Source organism: Cnephaeus nilssonii (genome assembly GCF_951640355.1).
Source record: "Cnephaeus nilssonii genome assembly, chromosome: 12".
In the NCBI taxonomy this organism is placed as follows: domain Eukaryota; kingdom Metazoa; phylum Chordata; class Mammalia; order Chiroptera; family Vespertilionidae; genus Cnephaeus; species Cnephaeus nilssonii.
The window spans coordinates 14,241,375-14,254,687 of NC_137083.1; the positions used below are offsets into that span (position 1 = coordinate 14,241,375).

At 44.1% G+C, this 13,313-nt stretch overlaps 1 protein-coding gene across 1 annotated transcript in view; it reads right to left on the reverse strand.

Moving 5' to 3' along the window:
- Nucleotides 1-13,313, reverse strand: part of DNAH11 (dynein axonemal heavy chain 11) — a 201,131-nt gene that overhangs the window by 163,587 nt on the left and 24,231 nt on the right. Inside the window, exons 13-20 of the mRNA XM_079786504.1 lie at nt 11,629-11,733; nt 11,109-11,501; nt 7,456-7,788; nt 6,982-7,236; nt 6,732-6,901; nt 6,289-6,511; nt 4,102-4,218; nt 3,909-3,995 (exon numbers count right to left, since the gene is read on the reverse strand). Of these exons, the coding sequence (XP_079642630.1) occupies nt 3,909-3,995; nt 4,102-4,218; nt 6,289-6,511; nt 6,732-6,901; nt 6,982-7,236; nt 7,456-7,788; nt 11,109-11,501; nt 11,629-11,733 (1,683 nt within the window). The remainder of the gene's footprint in view (nt 1-3,908; nt 3,996-4,101; nt 4,219-6,288; nt 6,512-6,731; nt 6,902-6,981; nt 7,237-7,455; nt 7,789-11,108; nt 11,502-11,628; nt 11,734-13,313) is intronic.

Sequence of the window (13,313 nt, forward strand, 5' to 3'; positions counted from 1 at the left end):
CAACACATTCTGTAGGTACAAGGATAAATATCTCTGACGTTTAAGTATGTAACTACATGCTGTTTCAGTATAGCATGCAAGTGGTAGGCTGCAATAAATAACTGTAGTGTTTACACACAGCACATTGGTTAGTCAAATAAAAATGTCTCCCCGTCCACAATCTGCTCAAACCACCTGAAATTTAGATATAATTGTTTCAAAAAACCACAACTCTATTAACATATTCAGCAACTACATTAACCACTTTTCTTCAGCAGAGTGAAAGAGAAGACCTTATGCTATAGAATGGTGTTTTCTGAATGTGTTTAAAGCAGTTAAAATAAAATTCAACCCAAAATTGGGAGAGAGCAGGAACAGCTGTGAGCTGCAGGTTTCACACCAGTCTAAGGAGTAAATGAAGTAAAATCAGAATGGCAGCCTAGAAGAAGGACTCGGAAAGGTGCCCAGCTCCTGCCCTGCAGGCAGCTCAGTTGGTCAGAGTGTCATCAATCGAACATACAAAGGTTGTGGGTTCAATTCCCCTGTCAGGGCACATACAAGAATCAACCACTGAATGCATAAATAAGTGGAACAACAAACTGTTGTCTCTCTCTGTGTCTCTGTCTCTGTCTCTCTAAAATCAATCAAAGAATTTTTTTAAAAGAATGATGCCCAGATCCTAAACCTAAATTTCACAAAGTCACTTTCTCATTTTAGCTACTTGGTTAAGAATTTGTAGAGATAGCGTGTCCTCAAAAAATTAAAAATGGAACTTACATTTGACCCAGTAATCCCACTTCAAGGAATATCTCCCAAGAAAACAGAAACACCAATCAGAAAGAACATATGCACCCCTATGTTCATAGCAGCACAATTTACAATAGCTAAGATTTGGAAATAGCCTAAGTGTCCATCAGCAGATGAGTGGATTAGAAAACTGGTACATCTACACAATGGAATACTACACTGCCATAAAAAAGAAGAAGGAATTGTTACCATTTGCAGCAGCATGGATGGACCTGGAGAGCATTATGTTAAGTGAAATAAGCCAGGCAATGAAAGAAAAATACCACATGATCTCACTCATTTATGGAAAATAAGGAACATTATAACCTGATGAATAAAAAGATAGATACAGAGGCAGAAAAGCACTGAACAGACTGTCAAATTACAGCGGGAAGGCTGGGCAGTGTTGGGGTGGGGGGAAATAGATCAACCAAAGGACTTGTATGCATGCATATAAGCACACCAATGGACACAAGACACAGGGGGCGGGGGTGGGATGAGGTCATGTGATGGGAGTATGGGAGGCTGGGGGAAGGTCAATGGGGGAAAAAAAGGAGATATATGTACTACTATATGTAATAAAAAAAAAGAAGAAGGAAGAAAACTGTGGTACATCTACCCAGTGGAATACTACCTGCTGTAAAAAAGAAGGAATTCTTACCATTTGCAACAGCACGGATGGAACTGAAGAGCATTATGCTAAGCGAAATAAGCCAGTCAGAGAAAGATAAATATCACATGATCTCACTCATTTATGAAATATAATGAACATAAACTGATGAACAAAAATAGAACCAGAGTCATAGAACCATCTAAAAGACTGTCCAACCTATGAGGGAAGGCGGGGAATGGGGGTAAGAGATCAACCAAAGGACTTGTATGCATGCATATGAGCATAACCAATGGACACAGACAGTAGGGGGGTGAGGGCATGTGCTGGGGGTGGCCAGGGAGAGGTCAATGGGGGGAAAAGGAGATTCGTGTAATACTTTAAACAATAAAGAACTTGGGAAAAAAAGAATTTGTAGAGAATCAAAAGATATTATTTTTCTAATGAAAGTTTAAAACATGTTTTCAACCCCCGGGTCCGGGCGAGGCCGTGGGCCCCTGGATCCGGGTGAGCCTGGCCCCCGGGTCCGGGCGAGGCCGTGGGCCCCTGGATCCGGGTGAGCCTGGCCCCCGGGTCCGGGCGAGGCCGTGGGCCCCTGGATCCGGGTGAGCCTGGCCCCGGGTCCGGGTGAGGCCGTGGGCCCCTGGATCCGGGTGAGCCTGGGTCCCGGGTCCGGGTGAGGCCGTGGGCCCCTGGATCCGGGTGAGCCTGGGTCCCGGGTCCGGGTGAGGCCGTGGGCCCCTGGATCCGGGTGAGCCTGGGTCCCGGGTCCGGGTGAGGCCGTGGGCCCCTGGATCCGGGTGAGCCTGGGTCCCGGGTCCGGGTGAGGCCGTGGGCCCCTGGATCCGGGTGAGCCTGGGTCCCGGGACCGGGTGAGGCCGTGGGCCCCTGGATCCGGGTGAGCCTGGCCCCGGGACCGGGTGAGGCCGTGGGCCCCTGGATCCGGGTGAGCCTGGCCCCGGGACCGGGTGAGGCCGTGGGCCCCTGGATCCGGGTGAAGCAGTGCCCCTGGGTCCGGCCGAGACCAAACCAGAGGGAGTCGGACCTGCATTACCACCATTTGTCCACCATCCAGAGCTGAGGGGTCAGTGCCGACATGTACTCATAGGGAACTGGTGGACATTGATATTGGGTCTCAAAAGAACTGTTGGTCCAGAAAGAAACTCACTACAGACTGATTCATTTGCCTGTCAGCATAACTATTATTGCTCGTCGCACATTCAATTCTTATAAGTATATCTCTAGTGACACATGATTTCGCTCATCTAGGGGAAATGATGAACAACATAGACTGATGAACAAGAACATAACCAGAAACAAGGAGGCATCGATCGGACTATCGGGCCTCAGAGGGAGGATAGGGGAGGGTGGGGGGAGGGGGGAGAGATCAACCAAAGGTCTTGTGTGCATGCATATGAGCCTAACCAATGCTTAAGTTCAACAGAGGGTTGGGGCATCCAAGGGGAGGGGTGTGGGATGGGAATGGGGGGATGAGGACAAATATGTGACACCTTAATCAATAAAGAAATTTAAAAAAAAAACAAAAAAAAAAAACATGTTTTCAAGCCTCAGATGAATAACTCACCATTTTGGATTACTGACCCATTATATTCATTCTTATAATAAAGCAGTTCATTATAAATTAGGGAGTTATTTACTGGCAAAATTCACATGGAAAATAGTGTAATGACTAAAATTTGATTTTAAAAAATTAGCTAGAATTTTAATACGAGTTGTATCACTTACTTAACTATGTAATCTCCAATAAGTTAATTATACTTGATTTTTTTTATCTGAAAATAAGAGAATAATAGACCTTGACGGACATTTGATCCGCGCCGAAAGGTCCTTGATATTTGGTCCTGTCAAAACCATCCACGCTTAGAAAATGTCCCCTAGGAAGTGGCCCTGGATCCACGGAGCCTATAACGTTTATTTATACTTTGGGTTCGCAGGACGAATACATTCAGAAGTACTATCATGTTTTGTAGGCCCAGTAATTGTGCTGTGGCTACACTGCCCATGATAACGCTCCTTGCCTTGGTGGCCGAGCTGGCCCAGGAACATGGGGTCAAGTAGAAGGGTAGAGGTTCGAATCTGCAGAAGAGCAGGATTCATATGAACAGTGCATGTCCGGGCCAGGGCCAGATTTTAAGGACCTTTTTGCCTGGACCAAATGTCTCCTGGATGTTTTGAACTGGACCAGATATCTGCTAATCATAACAGAAGCCACATCAGAGGGAAATGGCAAGAACTGAAAAAAAAAAAATGTAATAGGCTTAGCACAGTTCTCGGCACGTATACAGTACGGGCTTACTTTCACTAGTATGATGACTTTGATGATGATAGTGGCTTTGAGAGACATGATTTAAAGCAATATAATTTACTTGGGGCAAACTGTTTTTAAATAGTTAATTCTCGGCTCCTATAACTAATTGCAAAACTAAGGCAAAATAGAGCAGTAGCTCGGTGCATACATTTATTTTCTGAAGCAGCTACTTAACACACGTAAGGTAAGGGAGACCAGCATTACCTTATCAAGCACTGTGTATGGATTTTCCGCATGAAAACCGAAAGGAGCATAGAGTCTGAATCTCTCTCTGAACTCGGCCTGCTTCCCCTGATCAGGGCAGGAAAAGAAGAAAGTGCATCTCAAACATACAGCTTCAATAATCCTTGCAAAACCCCTCTTTAAAAAAAAAAAAAACACTTGGCAGCTCGCTTACATCAAACAAAATACATTTTTTCCTTATAAGAGAGACTTCCGCATTCTGGAGAGGTGAAACTTCATGCCGGACCGTTGCTGCAATCTTTTTGGTGGTTTCCCATCTTTCTGGTAATTCCTACAAAAACACAGGTGCAAACGGGAGATGACCTCAATGCCTAAAACAAATCAACCTCACAGGGTTAAATAATTCTAATCTCTACACTAACCCATAACATCATTTTATTCTTGAATAAGGAGTTTATCTCAAAAAAAGATTAAAGTAACTGAAAGGCTCAGAGCTAGACTCCTGTTCAGACTTGACTCATGGGCACCCGGGATCAGTATCTTCCAAGCACAAATCCAAGTCGTCCTTTGGTGTAAGATTTCTCTCAGAATAAATGAAAATCTTGTCAAAGTAAACGCAAATTTCAAAACTGTTTTGCTGTTGAGGGAATAAAATTAAAGTGCTCTGGAAATGAGTTTGCTGACCTCTAACAACTAGAAATGGAACCATGTTTAGCAATTTAACAGGTGAAAAAAAAATGCTGGCATGGCTCAAGGGTTGAGCATTGACCTATGAACCAGGAGGTCACGGTTTGATTCTCAGTCAGGGCACATGCCCTGGTTATGGGCTCCATCCCCAGTGTGGGGCGTGCAGGAGGCAGCCAATCCATGAATCTCTCTCTCCCTCTCCCTTCCTCTCTGAAAATCAAGAAAAATGTTTTTTAAATGCTTTGAATCTGGCAGGGCAGCAATAAAAATGTGACTCAACCTCACCCTCCGCTTTCCTCCTGCTCCTGAGACTCTGTGTGTACCGTCTTGATGGAGAGTTTGGGCATTTAGGTTAATTTTCAGTTACTAGGGTTTTTGAAGTAAGAAGAAAAGGAAGGTCAATTCCTTCTTGATAGAGGACAAAAGAAGCATTAAATAGTTCAGGTAGCAACTCAACTGTGCCCACTCTGACTTCAGAGCGAGGACAACAGGAAGTTATTTTCTATGAAGAGCCGATGTGCTTAATTGCAGCTGAGAAGCCTTCCTTGCGTCCGGACTAACAAAGCATTATTTCTCGGGGTCATCTCCCGGGACACTGAACTTGTTTTGTCATACAAAATCGCCCATAGTAACGGGACTTTACTTGTGCAGCTGAGGGCACAAATCTGAGGTTCCAAGGACGATTTTGTAACCCTGGGTAAATGTTTGATGAATGAGCCAGGGACCGGCAATTATGGAGGGTACACTGTGCTAAGTATCAATTGTATCTGTGTGGTGCAGGAGTGCAACAAAGACAAGACATGTTCTTTGACTTCAATTGTTTTATAATCTGCAAGTTGCTTTAATTAAAATAAAACTGGGGTGCTGTTAAACTCTGAGTGCAACTTGTTCTGCCTACCAATCTTGTACTTCCTCCTGACCAGCCTGAATTACTGACAGAGAAGTGCACACATATCTAAAAGTGCAGCCCACTTTTTTTGAGAAAGAGAGAGAGGAAGGGAGGGAGAGGGAAAGACAGAGAGAGAGAGAAACATCAATTTGTTGTTCCACTCACTTATGCATTCATCGGTTAGTTCTTGTATGTGCCCTGATCGGGGCTGGAACCCACAACCTTGGCCTATTGGGATGACACACTAACCAACTGAACTACCGGCCATGGCCTCAACTGCGAGATCTTTCTTCACGGGTTCAGTTACAACTAAAAAGACTCTGTTCACCATTTGGCACCAGGTCTCTCCAGAGCATGGAAACGGGAGGATGACAGAGAAATCCTGTTTGGAAACACAATGATGTCTCCATCCAAACGGGGCTTTCTCTATTTTACTGATGTGTCCATGACATGTTTCCAAACACTTCTCAACGGACAGTTTTAAATCAAAGAGAGCTGGATGGAATATATTTCATGTGTGAAACTGGTGGCTAACGTGGTGCTCAAAAGAGGGACTTAGAGGCTCTCTATTACCTCAGTACCTGCTAACAAGAAGGCAGCGGAGCATAGCCGTTACGAGGGAGTACTGGCTAGCTTTACTCCCTGTGTGACCTTGGCAAAGTTATCAAGTCTCTTTAAGCTTCAGATTCCTAACCTGTAAAATGAAAACATGAATCTCTATAATATAGGTTATGAGGATGTCATAAGGAAGAGTACAGGTAAAGAACTTGGCTAAAGGAGATGCTCGATGGATGATAATTATGATTATTTTACCACTACACTGACCTCGAGCTGAATGTAGACTTGCTCAGGCATCTTCTGGCCATAGGTTTCCAAGAGCGCAATGGTTTCTTTCAGCGGCTCAAAGAGTTCATCAGTAGCTCTCTGGCGGCTTCTCACAGCCAGAAGATGCCCCATGATGTCAACGAGGCCATCGTGATCGCCTTCACTTAATTCTCTCTGGAGTCCGCCATCTGTCTCCTTTATAAATTCTTGTAGCTCATTCAAACTGTTAAATACATATGCACGTATATGTATTCACACAAAAACACCAATTAAGCTCGTGAAGACATTTCGAAGTGTAAGACTTCGAACTGAATGTTATTGTCATTATTTACCTAATTAAACATTACCTGTTTGCTTTCAATGCTCTTAAAACTAATATCTGAATTTTAGAAAGCCATCAGGTGTTAAGATATAATTCCAAATACCAAAGCACAAAAGGCTACCTGTCGATGACAAATCTCAAAAGATGCTCCTGAAACATCCAGCTCCATTTCTTAATAATGTTCAGCAAGCTCACTTTGAAAGGCTTCATGTCCACCTTGAACCAACTATCAAACACTCGGAAGTCATCGAACTTGCTCATCTGAACATACAGAGCCTCATAAACGTCGATCTGTAATTAGAAAAGAAAAATAACTCTAACAACTTAATCAAAAGCCAAGAAGTGCATTAAAAGCTAAAAGCGTCCCTTGCCTGTTCCCTGAATTGTTCCAGGGTTGGTGGTTGTTCAGGGATCTCTTCATTTGCATGAGCATCCGTTTCCTCGGCTGACGCAGTCTGGCCGTACAGGAGAAAATGCTTCATAAACTCAGCCCGGTCATCCACCCAGAGGTAGGCGTACGTATCCAGGGAATTTCTGAAGTCCAAGACTTTGCTGATGACGCCTGCCACTCTGTTCATTATCTCCTGCCTGACCTCCGCCAGGCCTAACATGTTATCCATGTCATTCTAAATGAGAGGAAAACTGAGCACTTATTAAAACCAATCTTGTTCTATCAATGACGTGCAACATAACATTAGCCAAGGCAATTCTGCAAAGGGAGAGTAGTTGGTAAAATAAAAAATGACGATGCTTTTTCCAACTTCTCCTTTCCTGTGCTTCCCATTGCCCCAATTTATTCGTAAGTCATTAATATAAAAACCAACACCCATCTACAAAGAAGATACCTGGTAATTTGCTATTTCCAGGTGTGCTGCTACTCGCTTCATCTGGGCAGACATCCTGAAGCTATTACACAGCATTTCTTCTACCAGATCATAGAAGCCATCCCCAGCCTCTCTTTCTAAAGAAGGTTTAAACAGAATCTCCGGGGGCATTAAGATCATTTGTGCTTGAAAAAATGGTGCAGGTTTCAACTGCTTCTCCGTATTCATCAGAAAGAAGTCCAAGTCATGCATTATAGCTTGAAAAAAGCCTTCCACCACGATGTCATCAATGAATTCCACATAAATCTTCCAGGTGTCCAGAGAAGGATTGGCCTTCAAGAGCTTCCTGTTTTCCTAAAACATAAAGTACTGATGCATGACTATAAGCACTTGTGAGTTTAAAAATGAAACCATTCCATTTAAGTGGTTTGTGAGAAAAGGAATACACAAATGCTAGGTTGCAGAGCCTTAAGCTAGTCGGTCAAGATCCAAGCAGGATTTTTTAACATTTAGTTCATTTAAAATATACATTCAAAAGTCATTCTTTCAAGGAAAAATCATTATGAAGATTGCCATCTTCGAATACAGACAAATACACGAGTTCCCAATGCATTCTAGCTGTATTTGACCTGGGCTTTCATTCTTGCTCTGTCCCTAACTCTATGTGGCCTTGAACATTGCCTTCCAGCAACTTGCTGGTAGATAAAGAGGTTTCCCAAAGTGGTCCTTCAGAGAACACTGTCCTAGGATATCCAAAATTCACAAAGCCAGCCAAGTGTGATGTACTCTTGGCCATTCTTGGAGACTCACAGAGAACCTATTATAGTAAAGTCTATTTAACTTGGTTTAACCCATTTCCAAACAAAGAATATGTCTTGTGAGCCCCCTATGAGCAGTCTGTGGAACAGTAACCTAGCTTGGCAAACACTGGCCTGAAGTCTAAACTCCCTTTGTGCTTCCACAATATGACGTTCTTCCACCTCTTCAGCATCTCCCAAGAGTGTGGGTGAAGTTGTGGATGGTCAATGGGCACAACAGGGCCAGACACGAATGTGGTCAAGGATTGCTAGAGGTTGGGCATGCAGTGGGGCTCTAGGGAGAGAGATGTGAAAGGTCAGGTGGGCAGCAAGGTTGATTCCAGAGACACCTTCTGACATGCAAAGGCTGCATAGTCTATACAGGGCAGCAGGCAGATGCCCAAGCCAGAGACAGTAGCCCAGAGCAAAGGAGACATTGGAATGGGAGCTCATTATAAGGCGCACTTGTGCTCTCTGCTTTGACTATTTGCTATATGATTCAGAATTCAAAGGTATGTGCTACGTGTAAAAATGTGAACTGCAGAGGTGAGTCTAGCTCCTGATAAAGAAAGGTCGAAATGAGCAAGCTCCAGGGGTTTCTTGCCTGCAAACAAATTTAAGAACTGTCCTTCAGAGATGCTCTCTTGCCCACCATCCATGTGGAACCGTCTACTGCCGGAAGCCAATTCCAGCATGTCATAATTACAAGAGTTTCATCAAAAGGTTGATGAAACTTGGGGTTCAACAGGGGCTGAGTCACATATGTAATCACCTGTTGGAAAGGCTGGAAGGCACTTCCCCCAAACCTGAATAGGATGATTGTTTGCTGCCAGACAGCTCAGGGCATCTTAATCTACATGTTATTGCCTCCTGTTGGCCAAACACCTGAACAGCTGTAGGCTATTCCCCAATCTGACAATGCTTCTGTAAGAAACCCTACCCTTTGAACTGTATTATCTCCACCTTGCCTTAGGACAAATTGTGTTAATAAAAAGCAGGGGTCCTGAGACAAGGGAAAGAAGAACTAAGAACAAAGAAAAATCTTTAGCTCCTTTAGCTGAAGCTCCTCTGACCCCCAATGCCTCTCAAAATTATCGTTCATCTCTGGACTCTTACTTCATCTATGCACAGCCTTTCTCCAGAATGCTGAACCCTTCTTAATGCTAGAACAAGAACCCCAGCAGTCTACATCTGTGTAGCATACGTGACCTGTACCCCAGGAGCTGTAGGACACAACAGTCCTAACTCCTTTGTAGATACTCGAAAGGAGAGTATAGAGCTCAGAGCTAATAAAAAAAAATCCTTAAAGACCATCTTATTCAGTCTCTTCATTTTATTTATATTTTTAGTTCATTGATTTGGAAGAGAGATTTGTTGTTCCACTTAGTTATGAATTCATTGGTTGATTCTTATATGTGCCCTGAACAGAGATCAAACCCATACCAGCAGAAAACTAGCTGCTGGGCAAGGACTAGAAACCATCTCTCTTGATTGCCTACAGTGGGGCTCTTTCGGATATATCACAGTAATACACCTGAGCCTGTCTCATTGATTATACTTTCTCATACCAAGAGATCCAGTTTGTATCACTGCAGTGGCATTTATGAAAAGTGTTCTATTTTCAACAATTTGGAGCAAAGGGGGAACAAAGAAGAGAAAGGAGAGCTTTGGGTCACTAAATGATCGCTCAGGTCCCTTCCAGACATAATCTTCCATGTTTCCACCCTTTCCCCTTCATTTTAAACTCTGACTACCTACCCATTGAGATCCCACAAGCCACTAAGGATGCAGCACGAAAAGGCAGAATTGACTCACTTTCTGCCCTATTCCACAGCTTTCCTCCAAACCACATTCTTCACCGGAAGTCTAAGCACCAGGCTCCAAACCATTTCCTGATAAAGGGGTGTGTGTGTGGGGGGATCACTCAGGGAGGACTTCAAGGCCAATCCATGAACCTCTTCTCTACCTACATTTAATTCCTACCCTACCTCACCCAAGTCCTTGGCCTTCCATGTCATATATGTGCTCATGACTCTTGATTCTATGTCACTTGCCTGAACTTCTCCCTGAACTCCGGACTCCCATTTGCAATGCCAACCTACTCAAAATCTCCCCTTGGGCAGGTCTAACATGCCCAAAACCAAATTCTGCTTTTTCCCTACAAAATCTGCTCCACCACAGTCCTCCTCAGAGTAATAAAGTCCATTCTTCCAGTTGCTCTGACCAAAAACCTGAAGTCATCCTGGACTTCTCTCGCCTCTGACTTGTCACAGCGAATCCTGTTGGCTCTACCTTCAAAACACATTCAGCATGTGAGTGCTGCCATCAGTGACCACCCTGCCCCAAGCCATCATCATTTCTCACCTGGATGATTAGAATAACCTCCTAATGGTCTCCCTGTCTGCCATCCCCTTGCTCCCCTGGGGTTCATACTTAACAGGGAAAACCTTTGAGCAGAGTCTCTCCTGCTAGTTCCCTTCAGAGTAAAAACCAAAGTTCTCACAGTAGCCATCCGTCAGAGATGGTTGAGAGCATTAAATGAGGTGCTACTGACATGGTGGCTGGCACCTGTGGCCACTCATCAAATCCCGGTGGCTACAAATAGCATCCAGAAGAGGCTATAACTATGACAAAGAAGAGGGGACCATCTCTCTCCTTTCTGTCTTATCAACCCTCTCACATTCCAATCTCTTCCCTCGGGAACGAGAATAGGGACACCTACAGAAATTACAGGTAAGTAACAAGCTCCTCCATGTTAAATGCTTCACAAAGCAATACACAAAGCTCTTTCGGGGCGCACAAGAGTCCTGCATCATTAGATAAATATTTTTGCTCTTCTTTTAAACTTCATGTGAAGATCTTCTTAAAAGCCATTACCTCCACCAAGCTGTGTATCCTGCAGCCGTCCTCTTGGATGAGCTTGTATTTCTTGGAGAACAAATCCCCCTTGTCCTCCAACGTGAAGGCGGCCTCCCTCCGGTGCTCTCTCCTGGGGAGGAGCGTGCACTCGGCCCACGCCCTCATGGTTTGCTGGATGGCTCTCACGTTGCTCTGCGTGCGCTCCACTCTGCGCTCCAGCTCGGAGGTGGCCTCTCTCACCCTCTCGATGTACCCCCAGCAGTCATCCTGCCACGTCAGCGATGCCGCGGCTGCTTGCAGCTGCTCGTCCACAGCCCTCAGCTCGTCTTCAATCAGAGGGTATTCAACTTCCAGGAGAGTCTGTTTCAGCTTGTTATACGCTTGCACCAGAAGCTCAAGGTTGCCAATGTACTGAGCAAAGAAAGACCCGAGTATGTTAAGGCTACTTTGTCCACCTTGGATGCATACAAGTATCACAGGTCTCCGTGTCAATAATTAACATTCAAAACGTCTCTGTTCAATAGGTAAAAACACAAACCTTTAAAATAGTGTTTCTTTTTTCGAAGATGGCTAAGGCTGAATCCGGAATGTCTGACTTCCTCAGCATCAAGAGGTATTTCACTTCCCGCAAGACAGCCACCAGCTATTGGAAGGACATCAATGAGTATTGTATATCGTTCTATTTTTAACACAAACCAAAATCAAAACACGTACATTTTCACCCAATAATTGTATTTTCAAATTGTCAAGGTTAGGAGGCTTTTGTCTCCTATGCTTGTCCAAAGCAACCATCACACATTCCATAGGAGTATAAATAACGAAGTTGGAAATCAGTGATGATGGCCTGCTGTCCAAGATTCAAGCCATGACAGTGACACGTGCACACCCAGATCTACAATGGAAGGCCACCAGTGGACCTCGGACCATTCCCACACCTTCAGTTCTGCTAGCGTGCTTTTTCCAAAAACACATATTTGTTCCAAAATGATTAATATACTAGGGAGCAATCTGAGCATTCCACAAATTTTGTCTTTGCTTACCTGCATTTTAATCAGCAAGAAACACTAGGTAAATGATGCCAACAGCACCCAACTGAGCTGAAAAGCCTAGGACAGTGATGGGCTACCTTTTGAGCTTGGTGTGTCAAACTTCGCCAAAAAACTGAGCATAACTCGGGTAGTGTGTCACTTTGAGGAAAAAACATTATTTCGCGATATTTATAGTTTAAATAACATAAATGTATAATCATTATATATAATTGTATTTAATAAACCAAAAACTAAATATTTAGTGCTGACACGCGTGTCAGAGGTTTGCCATCACTGGCCTAGGACTATACAAAACGCCCACATGGACACGCCTCAAACATCCACCAGGGAGTTCAGGTCATGCCATCCATTCTGCTGGTACGACTTTCCGCCTGGTTTCTGATAACCGTCTTTCCATTTTACAATCACACACAAGTTGTAACCCTTCCCCCACCCACTTCCATAAGAAAACTTCAGGTCTTTGTCAAGGGAAAGTGTCATATTTATTGTAGTATGTATGTATTACTTAACCATTTAAACTGTGTAAAGCTGTACTACCATGTTCTCTAGGTGACTGTTTTCTTAATGTATCACTGACAGTTTTTGAGTCCTGCACCCATAACCCCTTGTCCCCCATAAGTCCTGTACTGTTAATTGTGCAGTCTTCCATAATCCAGCTATTTTTAGGAATGCATATGTCATGTGGCAGAACTGGCTGTACCTCTAAATCACAGATTCTGCCCAACTGGCATGGCTCAGTGGTTGAGCTTCGACCTATGAACCAGGAAGTTACGGTTCAATTCTCATGCCCAGGTTGCAGGCTCGAACCCCAGTGGGGGACATGCAAGAGGCAGCCGATCAATGATTCTCTCTCGATCTCTCCCTCTCCCTTCCTCTCTGACATCAATAAAAATAAAAGTAAATCAGATTCTGAGGAAAAGCCCATACAACATGCTTAAGAAGGTAAACCAGTTGACTATCTTAGGTTGTCCCTCCCTACGTTAACTAGTACAATATACACTGAGTGGCCAGATTATTATGATCTCTGAACGCATAATAATCTGGCCACTCAGTGTGTGTGTGTGTGTGTGTGTGTGTGTGTGTGTGTGTGTGTGTATGTATGTATGAGGCCTGGTGCATGAATTCGTGCATGGGTAGGGTCCAGCCAGCCTGGCTAGGGGGAGGGGACATGGGT